Here is a 27,370-nt window from a genome sequence, read left to right on the forward strand (position 1 = left end):
TAGGAGGCGTACTACGCTCTTCGAAGGAGTAAGGCGAATCAGGTAGCAACTGAGAGAGCTCAGGAGGAGTCAGCTGTCAGGTTAGCTTCAAAGAAGGCAGCTTGGGAATCCGAGAGGGCGGCCTAGCAATCCGAGAGGACAGCCCTGTTAGCAAAAAAAGAACAGTTGGCAATAAAAAAAGAAAAGATGGCAACAGAGGAGTTGGGAGAAGTCAGAGAGATGATGCAGTCAGCCCTAGAGCTTCAAATGGAAGCAGAAGCAGAGCCGAAGATTAGGAAAGAACGGGTCTACAAGCTACGGACAGAGCTGAACGAGTTGAGGACACGAACGGCCACTACGCCAGGGATGCATCCCTCTATCTAGTACTTATGCATTGATGTATTTTGTTATTCTAAATTTTGTTGTATTGTCGTCCGGAGACGACTTTTCTTTTGGGGGGATGATGTTGTCAGTAAAATGTATAGTGTAGCCGACAGGTAGAGTAGTATCCGAATGGACGCGTAACGCTTGAGTCACCCCTTCGGAAGGGTACATGTACACGTCCGAGATGGACTTTGGAATCATCATTGAGATCATTGTAGTCATTGTATTCGGATTGTAATCATTAAGTGCATATATGAATAAAGTATCTGTTCTGCGTTGAGTCGTGTTATACATGTGTTGATCTTTTTACCCTATACCGTAAACAACCCCTGAATGAATAAATGGTTATTTTCAAGATAGAGAAATCATTTACTTTATGAATAATCGTTACTTTATTTTCAGTTGAATATTTAGAAGTAGTTAAAAGTTAGCAATACTTAAATATCTCTTTGGTTTCTCGTAAATATGTAAGATAGATTGAAAAGAGTTTCTTCCAGTTATTTGTGAAATTAGTTTAATTTGAGAATAAAAACTTGTTTATGAAAATTCGCATGTTACACTTGATATGTTCTAGCCATTATATCGTCTGTTATGGGCTTGACAGGTCTCGTTTTGGACCAGCATGACAAGGGAGACCAGCATATGAAGCTTGAAACTTGTATATCATTGGGGATATTCATGTTTGTTTTCTATTACATTAGGCTTCCCAAAATCCCCTTTGAAGTATGAATCAACAACACTTTTATATTTTTGTATTGCCAATAGTAAAAAACCATAAGTTTTAACACGTGCTTTTTAAATAGAATAAAACTAGTATTTTATATTTTATTTTTAATATAACAATATTTTTTTTATGTTTTTTACTTAATATTTTAGTGTTCTTATTTTGTGTTTTGTGTTTTTTTTTTTTTAAAATTTTACAGATAAAAGTAAAATATATATATATATATATATATATATATATATATTTATTTATTTATTTATTTTTTTACTAGGCGAGAGCCTACAACACTACGGTAAATTATAAGCCTCTTATCTAGGAGGTCTTGAGTTCGAGTCTACTTGAGCTAAATAATTAATAATAATAATTAATCTTGGCTTCAGCCTCTTATCGATCAAAATATATATATATATATATATAGTGATTGTTTTATTTCATTTCAAATCTATAATTTATGTAATATTAAACTGTTTTGAAATTTTTTTCTGGAGGATATATTATTTATATTTTCAAAAAATATTAAATTTATAGGAAAATTCAATGTCAAATTTTTTATTGATATTTTTACTATGCCAAACTTCATTATAGTTTTGTGGTCTCCGAACTCGAACTCAAATTTGAACCTTGTGACTTAGGTTAAAGGAATCAAACCTCAATATTTGAGAAAACCAGGACCACAGCAACTGTAATGCTGATATGTATTTCAAATGCTTAAAAAAACTTGCGTAATAACCTTAGTCCTCTCAGAAAACAAAAACAAATCAAGAGCTTAAGATCATGTCTTACTGTAGGATCCATACGCATGTCAAGCGGTCCGTCGTATAGCACACTAAAGCCCCTTTCTGCATTGTCTAACTGTGCAATTTTATCACAAGGAAACAAAAACCTCGTTAAATTTGAAACACCTCAACAATGTGCTTTTTCATTAAACCAAACAAACTAGACGATTAAAAATCAAAACAAGAAAATTTTAAAAAGAAAATGCTATTCTTGATATTTGAAAAATACCAATTTATTCTATAAATACAATTATTGTTTCACAAATAATTAAGAGTGTAACAAGGTAGGAACAATTGGAAATATACCGTTTTTCAAATTTGCAGGCCATAGTTAAGGCATTTTCCAAATGTTATTTGAATTGATACAATATCATGTTGTGTAGATAATACCTGCATTGATGACATGCCCAAGTCCATCACAATCCCATCTACTCCATCCACTAATAGGGTTTTATCCACTTGTCCCAAAACACTCTTGATCTCTTTGAAGTTGTTGCATACAATATTAAGTCTCAAATTTGAAGATCTTGGACCTTGATTTTCATCAAGGATAGATTGTAATTTAGGCTTTGCCTGCTCATGTGCTGCAGGATCTACATCGAGTCCAATGAACACTTGTAGCTCAGGATGTGCTTTAATAATCTGTACATTAACATCATTATTATATATATTAAACCATAGTTCATATAATATAATGCAATGCAACAAAAATTATTAAAACACCAAACGGATTTACAGGTTACAGAACCATCCCTCTAATATACAGGTAGTTCAACACATTTTTAAATAGTACTTAAAACATAAATAGAAAAAAATTATGTTGTCCACATTTATGATTAAATTTCAAAATTTTGAGTGCCGATTTTGATGGAAGGGTCTAATAGACAAGGTTCTAATGACTTGGACTTTGAATGAAGCATGCATGAAAGATCCACTACAGGAAATGCTATATCTGTTCAACCAGGATTTTCTGATAGGCTGAGTTCATAAACAAATTTAAGAACCTGAACTCATCTCTATCATTCAATTGACAGAAAATAGCAGTTATATATTTAATAGACAAACTTACAGCTATAACTAATATATAAGAAAATATTGACTATTCGTGTTTAGAAAAAATAGACTTATAGTTAGAACTTTTGTCATGTCCCCTAATTATGATAGTATAGATAAATAGATAAGTGAAATAAATATAATTGAAATACAGATATAATGTATTATTAAAGATTAAAAAAATAATAATAATTAGCATAATAATAATATGTTAGATATTAGTAATAATATAATTGTAACGTTATAATCATGTTATAATATCACATGATAATAATAATATTGAAGTAGAGAAAACAAAATATTATTCAATAAAAACAATAAAAAATAATTTTATATAATGATTAATTAATAATCAAAATATAAAAATTGACATATTTAATATGCATTAATATTATTAATAATAATAATATAATAGTATTAATAATAAATAATAATATAATAAATTATTCAATTGAAAAGGCACACCTTTTCTCATTACAAAGTATATAGAGGATTACTAAATCTGAAAAACAAACATTCAGAAATATGGAGGGCAATATATGAACTAGTCTGCAGAAAATCTAATGGAGAAACATCAATAAATAAAGTATTATCTTGACAGGGGAAATGACAATGGTATTGATCCTGCCATCCTGAAAGGAATTAGACAATATACAATTCATAGTGATTCAGACTGTGAGTATGAGAATAAAACTGTTCAGCAATATTTGGGTATAGAAGAATGGAGACCAAAAAAAAAATGCAGGGAGAAGTATAAGATCTTATCATTAAATGATTATAATTTCCATTTTATGAATTCAGAGGTGAAAGGGAATAGTAAAAAGAAAGTTAACATGATAATAAGATAGCGGACAAGAGGGAGAACAAAGAAAATAAAGCACATCACAGTCAGTAGGAGGTGTAAAAAGGCATGGAAGAAAGGAACTGAAATTAATAGGAACTCAATCAATAAATACGAAGTCCAAGTACAGAGTCGTCCAAATAGAGCCACAAAATTAGAAGGTAGATCAGACAATGCATGATGAGAAGATTCACAGTAGAAGTTTTAGTCACGAAGATCAATTAGATGCTTTGTTGCCAGAAAGTGCAAGGAATCAACTTGGACATGGCAGTATGATCATTATTACATGTGGTGAATTGAAATTCCTTACAAAGTGAGGTATCTCCTCCAAAGCCATTGATCAAATGAAAGGTCTCAATGAGTCCAACGCCCAAACAGCTTCTCCGTTGGCATGCCTTCTACATCCTCATCCAAAAACAAGGATATGAAGATCTAGATGGAAACTATTTGATTGAATGTAGGAGTTTACCCTTGTCTCTTGGGAAGTGTAATTTTCAGAGTAGTCAAGAGCAGAGACCAGTTATAGCAGTACGATTCTACCATCCACTGTAAGAGCTTCCTGTTATGCTATGAGCAGATCACTGCATATTATAATAGTGATAAAAAGTTTAGATCAATAGAACTAATATTATTTTTGATGAATCAAAAACATATGAGGTCTTAGTGACAGTTTGCACCAACATGGCATGACTATGTCCTTTACAGCAACGAAGGTGAAGAAGGAACAAGGAAACATCAAGCATGGACTTTTGTCCCCACTGGCCAAGAAATGTACACTGTACGGAACAAGAGAAAAATCTTTGGAAATGGTAAGACTGATGATTTATATTCATTGAGGATAGCGTCTGCTGATTGTGCAAGTCCTCATGTTGTGGAAGTTGGCCATAAAACTGTCAAGGATCCAGAATCCATGAAATCTTCTTTGCTCTTTGATCCGACAAATAATTTTTCGAAGCCTTATGACATTATGTCATTGGAGTCACCCCTTAATGAAAGAAGTCCATCTATGTTTAGTCCAAGGAGCGTCTGACAGGCAATGCAGCATATATTATCTTGGAATGTATTTGATGAGCAATGCGTAGGATTAATACAAGGAAGGTATATTCCCTGTACCATTCCAAACACCAGCAATTATTGGCATGGTTACCAGGAGACCCATCTCCCCCCTAAAAATCGTGTCTCGGAGACCAAGATGTGTCTTGGAGACTTTTCGCGTCTCTGGAGACCTCAAAAAAGGTTGGAGACTTCATGACGAAGTCTCTAGAAGTCTCCCCGTCTCCTAATCCAAAAAGTGAAGTCTCCCCGAAGTCTCTTGGTAAAATATAAATGTAAAATATAATATTAAATTATGTTATATATTTTAGCCCTCATTTTAATGTTTTTAATACAAAAATTGAGACCACCGACAATTTAAATGATTAAATCATTTAAAATATTTTATTTAATAAATTAATAACTTTAAAAACATTAGAAACACTTTTAAAAAAATATTTTTATTCAACAATTCAAATGATTAAATCATTTAAAAAAAATTTCTCGAGTGATGATTTTTTGGAGAGCATGATAGCTGAAGACCTTGAGATGGATGATCACAACCTTGTGGAGTAGATGATAGTACCATCGACATACTAATACTAGATATATTTCTGTTTTTTGTTTATTGTACAAAATGTTCATTTTTGTTTGCATATCAGCAATTCAGCATCAAACTATAGTTTTTTGAATTTAAAATTTGAATATGTAATGATAATCTCAGCGATTATCAATCTGATATGATGGTGATCATATGCAATATTCGAAAAACAAATATGTCTATGAGATACAATATTGTGATCATGTGAGTTTTGAAATCTTTGACTCTATGAGTCTATTTTAATTTTTAATGTGACATTACTATTATTATTTACTTTAGTCTTACAGTATTACTATTTTCAAATTTTGTATTTAATTTTAGTGTTACTCTTTAAACTATTAAAAATAAATAAATAAATGAAAATTGCCATCTCCAAGTACCCCCATCTCCTATTTGGAAAATTGTCGTACCGGTACCAGTACTAGTACCGGAGACCTCGAAGTCTCCCCGTCTCCCGGTGACCTTGGTTATTGGGTAAGAACGAAAGGCGTCCACATCATAGGTTAAGAAGATAACAATAAGAAAGAAAAAGAAAGAACAAATAACTAAGGTGATCCATACCGACCGAGCCCATGCGGCTATTGAATAAGACCAAAAAGCATCTACGTCGTACGATAAGCAAAAAGGTAGCCACCGTAACTCGAGGTAAGGCAAGGTAAGGTTAATTCAGTGTATAAGGTTAATGAATTAGTAAATATGATAATATAAGATGGAAGTGTAAACATGTTAATGAATTAGTAAATAAGATAATATAAAGACGGACGTGTAAATATTTTAATGAGTTAGTAAATAAGATAATATAAAGATGGAAGTGTAAATATGTTAATGATTTAGTAAATAAGATAATATAAAAGAAGTGTAGATATGTTTATGATTTAGTAAATAAGATAATATAAAAGTATGGTTACCTGGAGACACGTCTCCCCCCTAAAAGACATGTCTCGGAGACAGAGACGCATCTTGGGGACTTTTCGCATCTCTGGAGACTTCAAAAAAGGTTGGAGACTTCAAGTCTCCTAAAGTCTCCCAGTCTTCGAATCCAAAAAGTGAAGTCTCCCTTAAGTCTCCTAATAAAAAATAATTGTAAAATATATTATTAAATTATTTTATGTATTTTAGCCCTCATTTTCATGTTTTTTAATGCTAAAATTAAGACCAATGACAATTTAAATGATTTTGAGAGCATGATAGCTGAAGACCTTGAGATGGATGATCACAACCTTGTGGAGTAGATGATAGTACAATCAACATACTAGTACTACCTAGATTTCTGGTTTGTTTAATGTACTAAGTTTGTTCATTTTTGTTTGCATATTGGCAATTTAGCATCAAACTATACTTTTTTTAATTTAAAATTTGAATATGTAATGATAATCTCAGCGATTATCAATCTGATATGATGATGATCATATGCAATATTCGGGAAACAAATATCACTATGAGATACAGTAATGTGATTATGTGAGTTTTGAAATATTTGACTCTAAATTAATGTGACATTACTATTATTATTTACTTTAGTCTTTTGGTTTTACAGTATTACTATTTTGTATTTAGTATTAGACTCTTTTAACTATTAAAAAAAATTGCCGACTCCAAGTACCCCCGTCTCTTTTTTTTTTAAATTGTTGTACCGGTACCAATACCAATCCTGGAGACCTCCAAGTCGCCCCATCTCCCAGTGACCTTGTAAATTAAAAAGGAATTGTAAAGGTTAATATGAGACAAAATACAATGAAGTAATATATATTGAGATAAGATGCAATAACATTTCATTATTTGTTTATTAATCAACCAAAATTAATGGTTAAAGATAAATTGAATATGCATGTGAATGGAGGAAGGGTTAGGTAGGTAAGCGGGCAAGGTATTACAATATTAGATAGTTTCTATTGACTCTCTCTTCCAACGATTTATAATGGTCATTCTTTTGGTAATGTTTCCATAAACTCTTTTTGTTTGTTATGGAAACTTTCTTTTCACTCTACAAGAATGTTTCTATTTCCTCTCTCTTGTTCATTATAGAAACATTCTCTTGTATCTTGTATATATAGACATTCATGATCTCTGTTTAATAACACATTCATTATTTTACCATAATATGGTATCAAAGCAAATTCGTGGCCTCTTCAAAAAAATTAAATTTCTTTTTTGAAATTATTAGTTCAAAAATTTTGAAATATTTGCTCGTGTTCAAAATTTGCATCATTTTCTTTCCTCCAAACCCGACTAGGGATTCAACGTCCACTTTTTTTGCAATTTTCTTTGTGCAAAATCACAGGTCATTAAAATTGCATTTTTTCCTCAAGATTGTAGGCATTTTCCTCCCGTTGCAGATGCGTCTCTGACTTTTGGTCGCATTTTTCTTGTTTCTTATCAACAGAGTAGGCATTTCTTGGTCTTCTGCAACCATTTTTTAGTCACCCACAATCTCTTTTACTAGAAAAAGCGTGAGTTTCGTCGCTATTTTTAGTGTTTTTCTACAACATTTTTGCTCAAACGCGATGCTTCTCTGACCTTTCTTGCGATTCCTGCCTCCATCTTCTGCATTCTTCAGCTAACAGAACCCCTTGCATGGATTAAAATCTACCTTTTTGCAAATCCACCCTCTATTCAAGAACTCCACAAATTTTTTCAAGTTTTTTAATCTGACTAAGGTTTTTTTGAAAACCCTCGACTTTTGTGTCAAATTAACAAAAAAATTGCGTATTCCTAGTGGGATTTTGCAAATCTCAACTAGGTTAGTCTCGCTTTTTTCTAGGTGCATCATTTTTCGTGCCTCGATTTTCTAGCCAATGGAACCAAAATCTAATAGCAGATTCTATTTGGGTCTTTTGAGCTCATCCAAGTGTCTTCAAAATTTTTAGGTCTTCCATCAATTTGCCACAAAGTTCGTGCCATCTCAGTTTCTTGCGCTTTTTCATTGAAAAACATGCAATGGCATCTCTCACTAGTCTTATACACTAGAAGGCAATAGCAATTCAACAAAAAGAACTACAACACCTGGAAGCAGAGAATGATGACAATTTTTGAATACCGTCACCTTAAGGCGCTTGTTCTGGGTACCAAGACTCATCCTACCACAGTCGATGCTACTCAAGAGAAGTTTGATGAGCGTAATCGTGAAGCGGGACTATGCTTATTAAGCTTCCAGTCACTAATGATCAGCTACCTCAAGTGTCGCCTGGCAAGACAGCTACAGAGGTCTAGAAAACACTGAAGGATCTCCACAAGACATCAGATAAAAGAAGAGCCTTCTTTTTGAAGAATCAATTATTCTCTATTATTAAGGATGAGCAAATGTGCTTACAAGAACATATTCAAAAGATTAAGGACATCAAAGATCAGCTTGAGGCCATTGGTCGTACAATGGAGGAAGAGGACATGGTGGTCATTACTCTGAAAAGCCTACCACCATCCTATGAGCACTTTATTGAGATGCTCAACATTACTACAACTAATGTTGACTTGAAGTTCTCAAATCTATGCACCAAACTTCTGCAGCGAGATCATTGGAAACAACAGTATGGTAGCATTGTTCCTTCATCCTCCTATGAACAAGCGTTTTCAGCTCAATCCTGTCACAAGGATAAAGGCCCATCTCATCCATTAGCTCTATCTCAAGATAGCTCCAAGAAGAACATTCAGTGCAACTACTACCACAAATTTGGTCATGTGCTTTGAGACTGCAGGACTCACATTGCCTCTGATCAGCGGAAGCAGGGCAGATCCCAGCCACAGGCCCACATTGCAGAACATACAGACCTCTTTGATCAACCCGAGGCTACCTTTTACGCTTTTTGAGGACATGCCAAATTTATTTATTTTTAAGATAGATCAAACATTAAGGGAGGGTATTACAACATTAGATAGTTTCGATTTACTCTCTCTTTTGTCTTTCTCTAATGGTCACTCTTTTTGCAATCTTTCCATAAACTCCTTTTGTTCATCACGGAAACTTTTTTTTCTTCACTCTACAAGAATGTTTCTATTTCCTCTCTCCTGTTCGTTATAGAAACATTCTCTTGTATATTGTATATATAGATCGTTCATGATCTTTGTTTAATAACACATTCATTATTTTACCACAATATAGGGTTGATCCCTAAGGCAAGAGGTCTAAGTATTCCACTCTTGGGTTTAGTCTTATCGAGCTATGGGACCCCACTACAATGTCCAAATACTCCGGTATGGTATAGCACCTAGGCATGGTGAGGGATAGCAAGCACCCATTGAAAGATCGAAGAAGCCTTGGAAAATGGATCAAGGTTCTACCCAAGTTTTAATGAAGTATCCTTGGCCAATCCCCGGTTGACCTAGCCTTTACATACATATTTATCTCATAAGCAGTAAACAGAAGTAATGTACTTATTTATGGAGGAATGTTTATTCCTAACCCTGATCTTCATAACTATGACTATTTTAAAGTATACTTACATTTCAGAATTATATATATGCTAACTTGTGTTCCCTTTGTGCAGGATTTTGGCCAAATTACAATGATAAATCACATTTTCTTAGCCTCAGCTTATTAAATTATACGGGTTGATTAATAAAACAATACTTGTAATGTGTGTATGCTTTGTGTCTTAATGCATTTACATGTCTTCTTCGTGTATGCTTCGTGTCTTCATGCATTTACGTGTCTTCTTTATGTATGCTCCGTGTCTGCAAGCACTTTGTATTTACTTTGTGCACACTTTATGTTTCCATGCATTAAGATAAAAACTATATGCATACCTTATGGATTCTTGCATCCTATTCTATACCTTAGGTGTAACCAACTGGTCATAACTTGAGAACAAGCAATTTGGGGAAGGGTGGATTGTCATATCCCCTAATTATGATAGTATAGATAAAAAGATAAGTGAAATAAATATAATTGAAATAAAGATATAATGTATTATTAATGATTATAAAAATAAATAATAATTAGCATGATAAAAATATGTAGACATTAGTAATAATATAATTATAATATTATAATCATGTTATAATATCACATGATAATAATAATATTGAAGTTGGGAAAATGAAATATTATTCAATAAAAATAATAAATTATAATTTTATATAATGATTAATTAATAATCAACATATAAAAATTGACATAAATATTTAATATGCATTAATATTTTTTTTATCAGTAATATGCATTAATATTAATAATATAATATTTTTTATATTAAAGATTGAGCAAAAACTACAATATCACTTCATGTGTTGGCAAAAATGCTCGGAGAGTAACCCTACTGTTAAACAATCAGCAGCCAGTAGACAGTAGCTTATAGAGGTATCATTTATACATTTTTCCACAAGAAATTAGAAGTTTTCAAGCTATCTAACTGAATCTATCTATTTATCAGCTTTAATCTCAAGCTCCAATAATGTTATTGGAACTATCTGCTTCATTATCTTGCACTGGTGGTTCAAGGGGAGGTCCTGCAGCAATTGCTTCCCAATCAGGTGCGTCTGGAGGTTGACTTGCAAGGATCTCTTTATTCTTCTCAGTTGCATTGATCTTCTCTTTAGCCACGAATTGTTTCAATGCTTCACGTTCCTTTTCATCCAGCATCTCGCTGTAAGTGATGAAGTAATGGGCAGATTTGATATCTGCCTTGTGGATAAGCATTGCACCTTCTTGCAGCAAAATCATGAGCCTGCTCTTTGGTATCTCTAATACAGCTGAGATCTGAGACATGATAAATAGATAGGTGAGTTTCATAGAAAACTTAGTAAGGTCCCTCTTTGATCTTTGAAAAATTTCTTCGTTGCTTAGAATCATAAGACTTCAATAGTAACAACAAGCCAAAATTTATTGAATTTAAGATCAAAAGAATTCACAAAACCAGCCAAGATTTCAATCCAAGAAAAGCTGCAAGGATTGTTCCAGTCAATAGGTCTGCCAAAGAAAAAAGATCAGATCAACATAGCAAATTTTCACTCAAAAAAAACATGCTTAAAGGTTTCAGGAACAGGGCAGTACATACAGATGATAGGAGGGACATTATAATGTCTGAGATTGTCAGCAATAGCAAGTTTTTTTTAATAACATCCAACGAAAACAAACTTTTTTGGTTCTGTGGCTTGATGCCAAAAAAATTCGAGAATGAATTGCCAATTGGATTCCGTCCAGTTTATGGACCAATTTTAATTTAGTGCTTTCAGAATAGATGGGTCCTCCTTAACCATACTGTAAATCTTCTTAGTGTTGATATCTGAAAGTGCAGAGCCATCTTGCCATCAATAATAACATAACAATATTATAATTAGTAAATAATAATATAATAAATTATTCAATTGAAAAGACCATAGTTGAAATACTCAGACTCGGCAATAACTCAGCGGACCCGAAAAAATTGAAAAACTCAGATTCGCCAAAAACTCGGCAATAAATCGACACTTTTATCGAACATTTGAAAATATATTAAAAAAAAAAAATTAATTTAAAATAGACACATACATAGTTGGCACACTCGCAGAGTAATCGACGAGTAGCAAAAAATAGCGAAGTTTTCTCAGCCGGTGACTAAATGGCAAAAAAACTTGGCTCCTCCAAAAAACTCGCTAAGTTTTTTTGTAAAAACTCGTCGGCTGTGCGTTTGGAAAATCGATATAGGGCAGAATTTCTCATTTTTTCAACACCAATTTCCACTATGCGATCAGAGGCTTGAGGAGGGGAGAGAAGAAGGGTTCCAAGGTATTCTTAGGTGATTGCAAGCGATTCAAAGTGGATTTGGGTGGATTTGAAGAGGATTCCAACCGATTTTTGAAGACAAATCTCTTCCCTAGGTAGGTTTGTTGAGATTGTTTTTATAGTTTTAAAAATAGTTATATTGTTTTCTTATTGCTTTTAAATAAATTCAAATCATTTGAAAGCATTTCAACTCTATGTTTGAATCATTTGAAAGTCATTTAGCTCTATGTTTGACTTTTCTTTTAAGGATATGTAAGACTTTTAAATACAAACCCTAGTTGTTCATTTAGTTGTTTAGTAACTTTAGTTCATACTCATAGATCTAAGTTCTAAGTTCTAACTTTGTTTATTCATTTTTTTATAAATTTATATGTGTAGGCCAGCGACTGAACATTTAAAAAGCATGACAAGTTCACAGGAAGAGTGGCCACAAACTCCATGCCCATCTGGATATATAGGCACTCAGCCTAGAAATGCAAGAGATCAAGCATGGCAGTATGCCTATAAAGCTCCAAATGATGTTGGGAAGGTTATATGCATTCCATGTGAAAAACTTATTTCTAGAGGCATAAACCGCTTCAAATACCACCTTGCAGGCATAAAGAAACATAATTCAAATCCTTGTCTCAAGGTAACTGAAGAAGAAAAAAATTCATCAATGCCCTACTTGCAGTTGCCGAAAAGAAAAAATTGAATAGGGAGAGGGCGAAATTAGCTTTGAGAGCAGCCATAGCTGAATCTCAAGGAGCTCCTTTTGATATGCAAAAAGAAGAAGAACCACTTCAGAACATACCGAGATCTCTTTGTGGCCCATGAATCTGCAAACAAAATGCCTCTTTTGCCGGTTCCACTTCTTCTACATTTCCTAGTTCTTCATCACCATCCGCATTAGGGATAGGGAGTTATTTTTTGTCCAGGAACACAGCTAGATCATAGCCATCATTAGAGGGCACTGGATGGTACAAGGAGGTGCATGAGCAAACTAATATTGCAGCAGCTGATTTTTTATTTTTCAACAATATCTCAATGTATGTGGCTAATAGTCCCTATTGGTTGAATTTGGTGGATGTAATTTCAATATCGAGCAAAGGGTACAAGCTGCCTTCTCGCAAGGATTTGAGTGGAAGGTTAGTATTTTACTATTTTGTAATTGTAAATAGTTGTGATTCACTTCAGTTCATTGTTATGTTTTAAATCTTAATTGCTATTTCCTATTTTTTACTAACACTTTATTACACCTAAATTTTGTAGTTGCTTGACCATGCAATTAGTAAGGCAAGAGTATTGATAGAAGACCAAAAGAAAGAGTGGAAGAAATATGGCTGCACCATTTGATGGGTGGACAAATGGAAGAAGTGGAACCATTATTAATTTCTTGGTTGCTTGCAAAGATGATGTGGTGTTTTGGAAATCTATTGACGCCTCCAACAAAGTGAAAAATGCACGCACATTGGTTTTAATGTTGGAGAATGTTGTCATGGAGGTGGGAGTAGAGAATGTGGTGCAAATCATCACAGATAATGCAGCAGCATATGTGGTAGTAGGTAAATTTTTTTTTTATGTTCAATATGAATCATGAATGTAATGGTACGGTATTATTCAATTTAGATTTGATGTAAATATGGAAAGTTTGAAACTAATTATTGATTTTTTACTAATCTTTTAGGTAGAATCCTCCAAGAGAGGCATCCCACACCTTATTGGTCACCTTGTGCAACACATGTCCTTGACCTTCTTTTGGAGGACATAGGAGAACTTGATTGGGTGAGTCTAGTTGTGGAAGATGCTAGGCAAGTCACCAAACATATCTATAATCACCCATGGGTTCTCAGTTTGATGAGAAAGACCACTAAAGGCAAAGATTTGGTGAGACCTGCTATGACAAGGTTTGCAACGGTGTTTTTGACGTTGCAAAGTATTCTTGACCACATATTGGCTCTGAAACAAATGTTTGTGTGTGTTGATTGGGTTGCTTCACCTTACTCAAAGAAGCTTGAAGGACAAGTTGTGGCACGAATAGGCTTTAATGATAGTTTTTTCGCAAAGGCTACAGAGATTGTGGAGGTAATTTCAAGAATCAAAACATTATATTTTTAGGTGATTCAAGTTTCATTATTAATTCATAACTTAGTATGTTACTAACTAATTTGTATTTTTCAAATTTATAATGTCAATGTCTATGCACCTGGTTAGAGTCTTACGCATATGTGATGGGCAACAATCCCCGATGGAAGGTCTTTATGAGGCCATGGATAAGGTCAAATAGGCTATTAGAAACTACTATCATGCGAACAAACTTAGATTTGACCCCATTTGGAAAAGAATTGATAGGAGGTGGAAAAATATGCTCCACCAACCCATTCATGCAGCAAGCTACTTCCTCAACCCCAAATTCAGGTACTATGATTGTCCTTGAGATTTTACTAAGACTTCATTTTACTTTACTTTTTAAGGTTGTGTAGTAAGACTTGATATCATTTTCTATTTGATTTAGGGTTATGATTCCTACTCAAATCCTAACGGAGAGGTCATGGAAGGTCTCTCTAAATGCATTGAGAGAATGATATCCAATAAAGCGAAGAGAGACCTTGTTGTGACCGAACAACAAGTCTGTGTGGAATCGAGGGGTAATCTATTCTCTTCTATGCTAGCAAAGAGAGCAAGAGTTACTCAAGCACCAGGTAAAGCGTCAAACTTTAAAACTTTTGCAAATTGATAAGTTCTGTTTTCTGATTATCTTTTTTCATTGCTTTATAACTTATTATATTTTGCTTTACAAATGGTTGGTGGACAAGTTGGGGTGGCAATACCCCCAATTTAAAGAATTTTGCTCTCAGAGTCCTATGCCAATCTTGTAGCGCATCCCATTATGAGCGCAATTGGAGCTTATTTGAGTCCATCCACACAAAGAAAAAAAACAGAATGACTCAAAGACGGCTTAATGACCTTGTTTATGTGCACTATAATCTTAAGTTGCACATAAAAAGAGCACAGAGTTCAGCACTACCTGGTCCACTTGATCTAGAAGAAATAGATCCTTATTCTGATTGGACGGCACAGGAACTAGGTCCATTGTTTTCAGCGGATGAGATCGCTGACTTGGAGAGGCAAGCCATTGGAGGGGGTGCTGGAACAGATTTTCATTTCACAATGGATAACATTGAGGATGAGGACGATGATAATTCAAGCTCAAAGGAGGGATTACCAGTGCCACATATAGGAGGAGATACATCCTCTTCTAGGACACCGAGCCAGTCAGTAGGGATGTCAAGCGAGGAGGCACAACCACAGTTACACAGCTCACGCCCAATCCTAGTGTGGGACACTTTTTCGAGGACTAGACCCCCTCACTTTCCTACTAGTGCAACTGGAAAGAGGAAGATGTGATTGTATTGATGTATTTAGTATTCACTTCTAGTTTGACAGATTGAAACTATTTACTATTTTGCTTCCCTCCATCAACATTCCGCATGAGAATGTGATTTTGTACCCACTATGCATTTATATATATCTAAGCTCTGCTTATTTCTTTTGTGTTCTCTTTAATTAACTTATTAGATGCGTCTTCTCATTAAATTTTGCAAAAAAAATGTATTTTTAATTAAATTTCAATGGTTTTTTTAGGTTCCCAAGTTTTCTCGAGTTTTCTTTTAGAATTGCCAAGCTTTTCCCAATTAAACTTTTGGGGGACTTGGCGAGTTATTGCTGAGTCTGAGTTTTCCAACTATGGACACATACACCAAAATTTTAAATATATAGATCATATATTGATTGGAGTCTTGGACCATTAAATAATTTTATAAATATAAATTATCATTGTATAAGTATAATCTTTTATATCAAAATATATAAACTTCAATATATATCAAAATAAAATTAAAACTCTAAAATATAAATTAATTAGCTCTCGTTGGCCAAGATAGTGATTTGATAATATATAGTTTTTTCCGCCTAGTCATTATAAATATTTTAGATAGATAATTATAAATGTAATGAGCATATATTGATTGGACTATTAAATAATTTTAGAATTTATAATTTTATAACTATAATCTTTTGTATCAAAATATATAAATTTTAAAATATAAATTAATTAGCTCTTATTAGCCAAGATAGTGATTTGATAAACTAAAGTCTTTTCCTTCCAGTTACTATTAACATTTTAGATAGATAATTATAAATATGATACTTTGGTAAATAAACTATATATTATATACATCAATTATCAGTATCATGAATTAAAGTTCATCAATATTTTATTTGGTAAGTCGGGAAGGTAGCAAAATCAGTATCGCATGGAAATTTGCAGGTCTTGGCATTTGATTTAAAACATTATAAACCTTCAAAATTTTATCGCAGGTCTGGGCATTCGAATGCATTGATTAACAACTTTCCAAACTGTCGTTCCAGCTGTGGAGCAATGTTTCTTTTCTGACGGCCTTCATTCCCATCGATTGTCTGTAAAAATGTTTTTACGAAACCCTAAATTTTATATTATATTTTGTGTTTTACTGCCAATTTAATCCCCCAGAACTCGCATGTTTTGGCGATATTTTGTTATTTATTTCACTGCATTATAATCATTAAACCAGCACCGAGTTTAGCAGTGATTAAATTGCCCTATAGATTTTGGCACGATATATCACAACTTCAGTGATATATCGCAGAGATTTTAAACTATGGAAAAGACACACCTTTTCTCATTACAAAGTATATAGAGAGTACAAAATCTAAAAAATAGACATTCAGAAATATGGAGGAAAATATATGAACTAGTCTGCACAAAATCTAATGGAGAAACATCAATAAATAAAGTAACGTCCCGACAAGGGACAATACAACTTTAAACATTAAAATTTGAAATTTTGAAAAAACAAAAAGAAAACTTGGAGTAAACATGAAGCATCCTACTGATACAATATGTTAAGCATTGTTAAAAAAACTCAGACTTGGCAGACCAAAACAAATCCAGCAACTCGGGTTCATCAAAATTCCAAATATTAAAAAATAGAAGTAAAATTATTCTTAAAAAGCATGCATAGTACTGAATATTGGAATGAAATGTCCCCTTATGCACTCTCTTAGGGGTTGGACTAAATTCGTATAATCTTCTAACTATAATTTGTTCACAATTCTTTATTTTCCACAAAATATGTGTATTTGAATGTGATTGTAAATGTTCATATAATCAGTACTCTTTTATAATGAGTTAGACAATGTAACAATTGATCAATGCCAAGATCTGCTACCTTGATATTGATGAAGACTAATCAGCAAGAGACAGGAGAGTTCATTTGTCCAAGAATAATTCTGATACACACACACACACAGAGTGAAGATGGCGTAGAAATTGGTTTTTTGCTGATGAGGGCCGCGTCTTTTAAACAGTTTTGGGTGTGTACGTGGGATTGGATGCTGGAAAACACTGAATGCATTGAGGGATTTTGGGGTGTCCCTGTGAAGACAACGATGAGGCACGACCAGATTTGATGATGCTGAATGGGAATGGCTGGTTTGTTTTTTGATGAATACATGGAGCAAAAATGTTGTCTAGTTTGAAATGTGGTTTATGGCACTGAGAATAATGTGCAGGGATTTTGCTTTGTAATGTTATAAGCAGTTAAAAGTATGTAAAGGTAGTTAATAGTATGTAAAGGTAGATAGCAGATTGTAGTTTTAAATGGAAAGGGGTGATATGTATAGTCTATGGGTTTGCTTAGGAGCTAGACGAGTAAGCTTATTAGGATGATGAAGATGATGTTTCTTAAAGTTGATGTAATGACTCAAAGAGACAGATGTAAATTTATTATTTCTATTAATATAAATACCTATTACTGATCAAAATATATATATATATAGATAGATAGATAGATATCTTCCATCTGAATTTGATAGACAAAACCTTTTCAACATCAATGGAGATGACCTAATGAAAGCTATTTGTAATATCCCAAATGGATATTTTGCCCAAATTTTCTTTCACGATAATTTTCAGAATACAAACAGATTGCTTTGCATTAAACTTTCAGATTTGACCAGAAAATAAACAACAAATGCTCATGTAGGAAACCTCAGAAATTTCTACTGTATTATAATATTCAACAATACAACATGCTAAAATCCAATCTTATAAACACTAAACTCAAAAAGAACTTGTAAGCACAATGGTGAATTCTGTCTCGAATCCACTCCAAGCTGAACTAGATTGGCATTCGATCAACTGAGAAGAGGCTGAAGGTTTTTGTCCTCAAGTGTCAGAAAATTGAAAGCCAAAGCTTCCCCTTTTCTCAACAAGGGACCTGAAACAAACTCCAAAATCCAAGCATTGTCCAAATGAATGAAGTCTTCCTTCTTTTATTGCTCATAGTTGTAACCCTTCAACTCCCTTCTCATGCTCTTTCGTCTTTTTTCCTCCTTTGTCACATTTAAGCCCACTTTATAATATTAAATTGACCCCTTTTTATAAATTTGCATTATGCTCTCATAAGTCAATTTCAATATTACATGAGTATGTCATTAATTGCCTAATGTCCCAAAAAAGGGACATCACAGTCCTCCCTCTTTAAGATTGCTTGCCCTTGAGCAATCATAGGTCAATAAATCAATACCAAGATCCCATAACCATCTATTAGCATCTTCGTGGCTCATATAGGTAATTATGAAGTCAAGACCTGCTACGTTGTAGTACCAAAAATAAGCATGCAACCCATCTATCACCATCTTCCCTAGATCCCATTTCATCTTGGGAGATTTTGTTGCTTTTGTCTATTGTGCTACTCTGAACATGATTGTGTCAAGTATCAAATAGTGAAGCAACTCAATATAGTCCACATAATACATAGTGTCCATCTTGTTAACTCCTAGATCCCAAACCAATCTAATAATCTGATCCTGGGAATAGATGTGCATCCTCCTACAATCTTCTCTAGAAATTGCCCCATCCCTGTAGTCTTATGACCAAGTCCCAACACTAGTGCATACACTTGGGTTCCAAATCCTGCAATCAATCTCATCCTCATCATGTAAATCTGTAGGATCTTCCTCATCCACTTCAAAAGGGATTATCAAGAGTTAAATCAGCATCCATCTCAAATAAACAATTGTCAATCAATTGAATGTTTTCTATCTCATCTTGATGTTCTAATGGTTCCGTCAATTTCTTGGGGCAGCTATCCAAATCATAAGTTTGTTATATGCTATCGAGTTCCTTAATTACTTTCTGGAAAAACTCATGCCTTCCTACGATCTTTTGTTCCCTGGATTGTTTGGTGGCAACAATTTGATTTTCTGCTTCATGAAGTAAAACCTGTATATAATACAATCCCTTTTCAGCAACATTAAGCTCCCAATTGAGCTTCTTAACCACATCCTCGTTTTCCCCCAATTGTTTAGCATATATTTCAGCAACCTTTAAGATGTAATCCTCGTCTGTAAGTAAACATAAATAATCTGATTTCAAAGACTCAAAGGCCACTTCAACCCTTTGTAAATCGGCAACATAAGAATCACTTCCTAATCCCATTTGCCTCTTTTCCATTTGTGTCTTCCTATAAAGATCCTCAATGGTCCTATGACTGTCATCATTAAATACTAAGGCTGCAACAATCATATTTTCAGTAACTTTCAGCTGATTCTTCAAAACATGCTTCTCATCTTTATCATTGTGAAGGGCATTTTTTGATGGGTTTTCCAAAACATCATCATCCTTGAATACCATCTTTGTTTGTTCCTCCAAATCACTATCATGTATAAGTCATTTGCTGATATGAAATACATGATTCATCACACCTCTCAAAGATGTCATCATTTGATTGATCTGTATGCAAAGGCAAGGTTGTTGCAATCTCATTGAACAATTCCTCGAGACGTGAATTTTATAAACTTCTTTACAAACATCCATCGTGCTTTCACATTGGGTATGATGATCCTTACTAGTACATTTGTCAATTTCAATCTCTAAATCACCAATGTAGAGTTTTCCATATCCCATTCCTTCGACAATAGTTTGATTCATGTCGTTGCCACTAAACGTGTTACTTTGTGGGGGCAAAATGCTGAAATTCTTATCATCTCCATTGCTGGTCTGATTATCTTTTGCTGCCTTGTCTTTAACATGATGTGGTATCCAAGTTTGGTGACATGTGAAACAGATCTGCTCTCTCCTCATTAGATTCTTGCTCCTTTTTGGAGATCCTACAACCTGTATACCTGCTGAAATTAGTTCAGTTTCAGTCATAAACTGACTTGAATCTTTCAGTTTTATGCTCAATCAATCTTCTAGAGAATTCATATGTATTCGGTGATACAATATGTTTCTTCCTCCAAATGACCAAGAATTCAGATTGCAACTGTTTGGAAATTTCATCATCTTCATCAAAGATTAAGGATATTGTGGTGTGCATGCACGCTTTCACATTATCGGGATGATGCTTCCTAAATTCAGTCAAAAAGCATTGGAATAATTGAAGAATCAAATCATTGCATTCAAGATCAATCATAATGGAAAACAATTTGACCTTTGTCATAATATCTAAGATCTTAACCCTTTTGGCAAATGCAGGGTTTGTCATCATGTAACCCCTGAAAGATATTCACAATAAGTTGCAAGACTGTCCTCAACACATCATCATTATATGCTGCTACAGGAGCTGTTATCCAAGTAACCTCACTGAGACATGAACCCACCGCAAGCTTAACATGTCTATGTGGATGTTCCATAAATCTAGGCTGGACCAAAGAGAGCATTGAGAGCTGCAAAGCCCAATTAAGAAGTCTCCAATCCATCTGGTCTACTCTAGATAAATGCAAATCCAATTCTTCCAACTTAGGAAGAAGATCATCCAAGGATTTTACGGACTAATTGCAATCCGACTAAATAGAGCTCATTTCTTATTTCCTTTTCTTTCTGTAGGTCTCGAAGTTGTTTACCATTGAAGGTATCATTGAATTCTTTTGAGAAAAGTTTACTTCTCAGATTTTCCATTGTCCTTATCTTGTTAATCCAAGCTGCTTTCAGAAGATTGATATTGTATTTTCAGAATGACCACTGCAAGATGTCAGTCTTGATTTAACCTGATTTCTGCTACAGTTAAGCAAATTGTGCAATACCTTTGGGACATTTTGATAAACAGTGGGCATGCTAGGAGGTTATGTTTTGGATTCATGTTTGTGTTGGACTGATATATTCTATATTAACAAAGTTTAAGCATTGTGAATCTCATCTGCACAAAATATCTGTCTTTATTGCTGCATTGAAGCAATTCTGAAATCTTACAGACAGAATGGGTTAAACATCAATCAACCCCTGACCTTTTAATATTGCAGTTCAGCTTTTAAAAACTGACTGACCAATTTTGCAACAAAGCTCACTGATCAGCCCGGGTCTGCATTTTACGCCTTCTGAGGATTCCCTTACAAACTTTTGTTTTGAAGTTAGATTAACCATTAAGGGAGGGTATTATAGTTATACCTCTCTATTTTTGTTTCTCTCTTCCATAGGTTTATTTATATTTCTAATGGTCACTCATCTTCTATGTTTTCATATTCTGTCTTTGTTCAATATGGCAACTTTCTCTTTTTGTCTCTCTTCCATATGCTTCTATTTCTCTCTCTTTGTTCGTTATAGAAACATTCTTGTGTATACTTGTATATATAGATCATTTATGATCTTTGTTTAATAACACATTCATTATTTTACCATAATAACATTAACAAGCTAATTGAATCCCAGGATGGGAGTGACCCCCATAATTATTGGAACCATTAAATCCTCGTATGTCATAAGTGACTCGTGCAAGTAGGTAGTACTAGTGAATTCTTGAGCGCGCCCGGAATGTCTCATGCTTGCATTATTGAATCCCCAAATCTCAAAAGTGAACCATGCAAATATTGATACTCCCTATACTTGATATTGTAGCACCTAGGTCTCATAGCATTAAGTAGCACCCTAGATTACAATTGGTGTACTCTCTCAATATAGTATTTAGTCATGCACCTTCATGTTGAATGTTCTCCATGTTTGCTCTTATGTGGTCCTTGATTTATCTGCATTTTACGTGTATTGATTGGCATGAGTGTATACCTTCACCCCCTTGCATGTTTGCTTCCTTATTTGGGTTGTCAGACTACCTCTTAAACATATTAGTTTGCACCTGAGGGTGCCACATTGTAGGGTGGCATGAGCAACCACCACTGGGGACCAGCACACAGGTAGTGGACCGAATCAAGACTTCAATGAGCACTTCATTTTATTACGATAATAGATAGTTTCTATTATCTCTATTTAGTATCTAATGGTTACCTATTGTAATCTTCTGTAAATATTAGAATGTTTCTAATATTTAGTTTTTTGTTTCTAGAATAAAATGTTTCTATTGTTTACGATTGTTTCTTAAGGAAACATCGTTTAATCTCTTGTATAAATCGATCTCTTGATCACTGTTAATAACAAGCTAATATTTTCCAATTACTTCGTTATATGGCATCAGAGCCAATACTCTAATTTTTTTCAAAAATTATTATAATTTATTGGTTGAAATTATCTACCTTTTATTTTCAAAATTATTTACATGCGTATTTGCTTCCAACTATCTCTATAATCCAACTAGGGTTTCCATTCTGAGAGATCTAAATCCTTTGTTTTTTCTACACATTTCTGCCATTTTTTGTGGGTTTTTTGCAACAGGGTCATTTTTGTACAAAACCCTAATTTTTTGTACCGAATCCAAAAAAAATATTACAAATTCTTGGTAGGTTTTTTGAGATCTCAATTGGGTTGACGTTTTTTTTCTGGGTGACTCAATTTTCGAGCCAGTCGATCCAGAAACTAACAACATATTCTTTCTGGGTTTTTCGAGCTCTCTTCCCAGTGACACTTCAAGTTTTTTGGGTCTCTACTTTTTGAGGGTTGCATGTGTTGCTTTACCATGCAAATTCTCGTGTTTTGCCTCCCTTCAAAATTCTAGTGGGTTTGTAATTTTTTTCCACAAAAATTATCTATTGGGTTTTACCGTTTTACCTAAAAAACGAAGCTTTGTATTGTTAGCTTTTGATTGTTTTTTCACCTCAAAAATCATGTCAAATTTTGATTTTTTTTCACCTCAAAAATCATGTCAAATTTTGATTGTTTTTTCACCTCAAAAATCATGTCAGATTTTGTTCGTTTTTTCATGTCAAAAATCATATTGAGTTTTGATAGATTTTTCACCCCAAAAATCATGTTCAGTTTTTTTGATTTTCTCCTAAAAATCATGGCTTTTTGTGGTTTGTTTTGGAGAACTATGCTCATCTGCAAAGTTTTGGAGCATTATCCAAAGTACCATCGGCAGTCTTCTCAGCAAATATCCTCTGCTCTAGATTCAGAAGGCTCTCGGAAGAAAAACATTCAATGCAACTATTGCCACAAGTTTAGGCACATGAAGGTTGAATGTTGGAAGCGCTTAGCTGCCCTATCTAAGCAATCTGATTCACAGCCCACAGCGAACAGTGTGGAGCCCCTTGAGCAGACAAAATCTATCTTTTACGCTTTTTGACAACTTTGTGCTCTGGATAGATTAACCATTAGGGGAGGGTATTACGATAATAGATTGTTTATATTATCTCTATTTAGTATCTAATAGTTATCTATTGTAATCTTCTGTAAATATTAGAATGTTTCTAATATTTTATTTAGTTTTCTGTTTATAGAATAGAGTGTTTCTATTCTTTACGATTGTTTCTTAAGCAAACATCGTTTAGTCTCTTGTATAAATTGATCTCTTGATCGCTGTTAATAACAAACAAATATTTTCCAATTACTTCATAATACATTTTACTATACATGCTTCCTTCTCTTCATGTTTTATACGCACGCTTCATATCATTAGATATTGTATTTGACCTTGTGATTTATATTTATGTAATCAAGTGAATTGGCCTTGTTCTTGTGTAATCGGTACACTTCAATGTGGAGCTACATGCATTCAAGCTCTGTGTTGGATTGGAAAAGGATTTAGCAACTGCATTCCAGCATCTCTGCTAATCGACATCTCCACCTATAGAGCAACGTCTTCGCACCACTAGTCTAAGACTTTTGGGTCTGGAGTATGAATTTAACTCTCGATTAGCATCTACATTTGTGGAACAACATTTGGGTTGCTCTGCATCTTTGTTTTTAGAGTTCTCCCTCTCTAGACTGAGACAAGCCACAACATTCCTAAACTATCTATGGATTAATGTTACGCCTACAAAAGATCATCTATGTGGATCGGTTGTCTAGCTACCCATCAACATCTCTGCCCTATCCAGTTTACAAGCTTGGTTGTTCAATGCAAAGCAATTCATGTGAGCTTTTATGATGATTTTCTTCTTGTCCTTGCATTGTGGTTATTGGGTTAATGAGCTTGTATGATTAATCATAATAGGATCACTTTAATCAGTGTTTAAAATGAACCTTGCGGATAGATGATTGAGGAGATTGACCTAGTCTCCTCTATGTGCAGTTGTGTATCTTATACCAAGTTATTGTAGTAGGAAGCTTGTTGGACCTAGTCTGAGCTTGTGTGGCAATTTGAGGAATGTGCCTATTCTGTCCCGGTTGTTTAGTTGGGTGTTTTAGAACCCTTAGAAGTGTGTCAAGACTTCCACTTGTGCACGATCATAGAATGATCATCATGGTCTGCTAATGATAGTTGCAATGCAACCTTCTGCTATGCACGTGTTATTGATTCTAAAAGGAGTTTGTTTGTACCTAGTTTACCCTTAGTTCCAAGGGTTTCTCAGCAAGGCATTAAAATTGACAAAATTTCTTGTTGGCTCGTAGTTTGACTATTTCCTCTTTGAAAAGCATATATTTTTCTTGGGTAAGTATGTGATTGGTGTCCATGATTTCTTGTCATTTGGATACTACAACCATTCCAAAGGTTCTAAACCTTCAAGTCTCCTCTCTAGCCCCATCAGCTCATTAATTTGAAGACAAAGTTAAGGTGGTCGAATTAGGGCTATATTGGTTAAGCTTTCCACCTCTTGTTGCCTCATTCCCTCACTACATTTAAGTCGATGTCTTTGCAAACAACCCTTTCGTCCAAGTTCTCATGGTTTTCATGATTTTCTTGCATTTCTCTCTCTGTTCTCACTTTCCCTTGTTATATCTCATGAATGACCATCATTTGGTTAAAACTTAGTATCTTTGTTTGAAAAGATTGTGACAAATTTATTACGCCCTAGCCACCTTAAAGCTTATTAAAGAACAGTCATATCGCTGCAAGAAAGATACAGAACTAATTTTAAAATGTTATGATTGATACATCGTATTTTGCAATTGGTCCTAACATTCTATTAAACCCCATATGCATACCGCTTCAAACTGAGTTCAAATTGCAGTTTCGCTCGAAAGCCACACCGTAAATTCATCAAAGAACACTGTACTGCAACGGATTATAAATCCTATCATGAAATCAGCAAGGTAATTACTACGTCTTACCAATAGCCATGACCAGCTGAACTTTAGAAGGAAACCGCGGTATCTAGCACAGAACAGAAAATACTGCAATATATTCAGCTCTCTAGGGATCTTCTATTTTGTTTGTTGAATACATGGGAAACATGCGATGAAATTTAATAATCAAACGTATCTACAAGTTTTTCAAGACAACTGTCAGCTCGAAAGCATTTTCTCCACGTCTATATACAATATATTATCGATATGTACTTTTCTGAAACTTCTCATGTCATTAACATGTAAAATGTTTTGAACTTCGAGCCATTGATCCATATTTTTTCTTAATTTTATCTTAACGACCTTCGTAGTACTATTCCAGTAAAATTATGTCAAATTTTGCATCACCATTTAGTTTTCAAGTGAGCAAAAAAGATGAAAACCCTAAATATCAAAAAAGAACAGATCGTGAACGACAGATACTGACGGCGGAAGAATGGCCGGCTGCTCCGAGAGTGCAATCGACAAAAGAGCGCAGAGGACGAGCTTCAAAGACCTTCAAAACCTCCTTCAACAGAACGGGAGAATGCGCCTCGCCGAGTTTCCCTTTCTTCACCTCTTCAAACTCCTCGTCGTCTTCTGCCAAACTAGCCTTTGCATGGTTGAGAGTGCAGCAAGACTTTACAGAGAGGTGAGCATTTGGGAGAAACAACGTTTTCGAATTGCGAGTTAAGATTTGAAATTTGCAGGCGCGTAAAGAAGCCATGAAAGCTGATGAGATCGGCAGGAGATAAGTCGGAGCTCCTGTCAAGTAAGAAAGACCTTCCATGCTCTACTGCAGTGAAGGAGATTCAAGCTGCGCATGGTTTACTGATTTCTAGTAATTTTATCCATATTCTTTTTTCGTCTTTCAACATTTCGATTTGTTTTTTAAATTTGTGGATTTGCTTTATGGTTATTTAAATTTTATGAATGAATGAATGAATCTATTTTTAATAGCGTCCACGAGGTCAGGCAGTCTATGGGACCATATGTATGTTCTTTACAAAGTTATCCTATGGGACCATATGTATGTTCTTTACAAAGTTATCCTGCTTGTTATGTATTTGCCTCGGATATTAGTTGTTTTCTATAGTTTGGTTCCTACAAATGGTTGGTTTAATCCTTCAAAGGATCTTCATATTTAACTCAAATATCTTGGTATGCAATGCATTCATATATAAAGTGTCATTTTGTTTCAACATATCCTTTATTGCAAAAGATGCATGTTCTTTCTTCCCACGCCTCCTTCGGAACCGTCCATCCACCTGTCTCACATCGTAGATGATGGGAGCCTGTGCTTAGTTGCACAATCAACATCCTATTTTTACCTTTCATGACTATCTATAGGCAATCTTTAATTTCATGGCACCACGCGGAGTTGAACTCTTCCACATAGTGTGTCTTTTTTCTTCCCATTTGTTTTGTCTATATGGCAGTTTTAAATTTTTCCAGCACATAACTTTTTACCCCTTCATTTGTGTTGGGGTGCTCTAGGATGTCAATGTCCCACTTAACCACCTTTTCATTCTATTCCATCCATGTTTTCTTTCTCCTGTCTATTTTCTCTTTAACCACCATTTTGGGCCAACATTGACCATTCATACTTTCAACTTTGTTTAGATAATTTAACAAAAGAATAATCGCAAAGGCTTCCATCAGGAGCATTCCTACTTCCATTAAGAGTATCTCATAGAGGTAAAGAAGGAAGGAGAGCGACAAATTTTGAGATGATTATTAATTAAGCCGATAGGTTTTATGTGGGAGCTTTGCTCCCCCAAAAAATTCATTTTCGACGGAAAAGTTGTTAGCCAAATCGTTTTTGTATTA

The 27,370-nt window shown here is 34.2% G+C and overlaps 1 protein-coding gene across 1 annotated transcript in view; it reads right to left on the reverse strand.

Annotated features, from left to right (window-relative positions):
• Positions 1-26,462, reverse strand: part of LOC149572854 (mraW methylase family protein) — a 70,649-nt gene extending 44,187 nt beyond the window's left edge. The window contains exons 1-3 of the mRNA XM_089813928.1: positions 25,989-26,462; positions 2,254-2,505; positions 1,871-1,939 (exon numbers count right to left, since the gene is read on the reverse strand). Of these exons, the coding sequence (XP_089670054.1) occupies positions 1,871-1,939; positions 2,254-2,505; positions 25,989-26,330 (663 nt within the window). The 5' untranslated portion in view covers positions 26,331-26,462. The remainder of the gene's footprint in view (positions 1-1,870; positions 1,940-2,253; positions 2,506-25,988) is intronic.
• Between the last annotated feature and the right edge of the window lie 908 nt (positions 26,463-27,370).

This window comes from Cupressus sempervirens, chromosome 2 (genome assembly GCF_028749045.1).
Source record: "Cupressus sempervirens isolate cs-2001-9-10 chromosome 2, ASM2874904v1, whole genome shotgun sequence".
NCBI classification, from domain to species: Eukaryota; Viridiplantae; Streptophyta; class Pinopsida; order Cupressales; family Cupressaceae; genus Cupressus; species Cupressus sempervirens.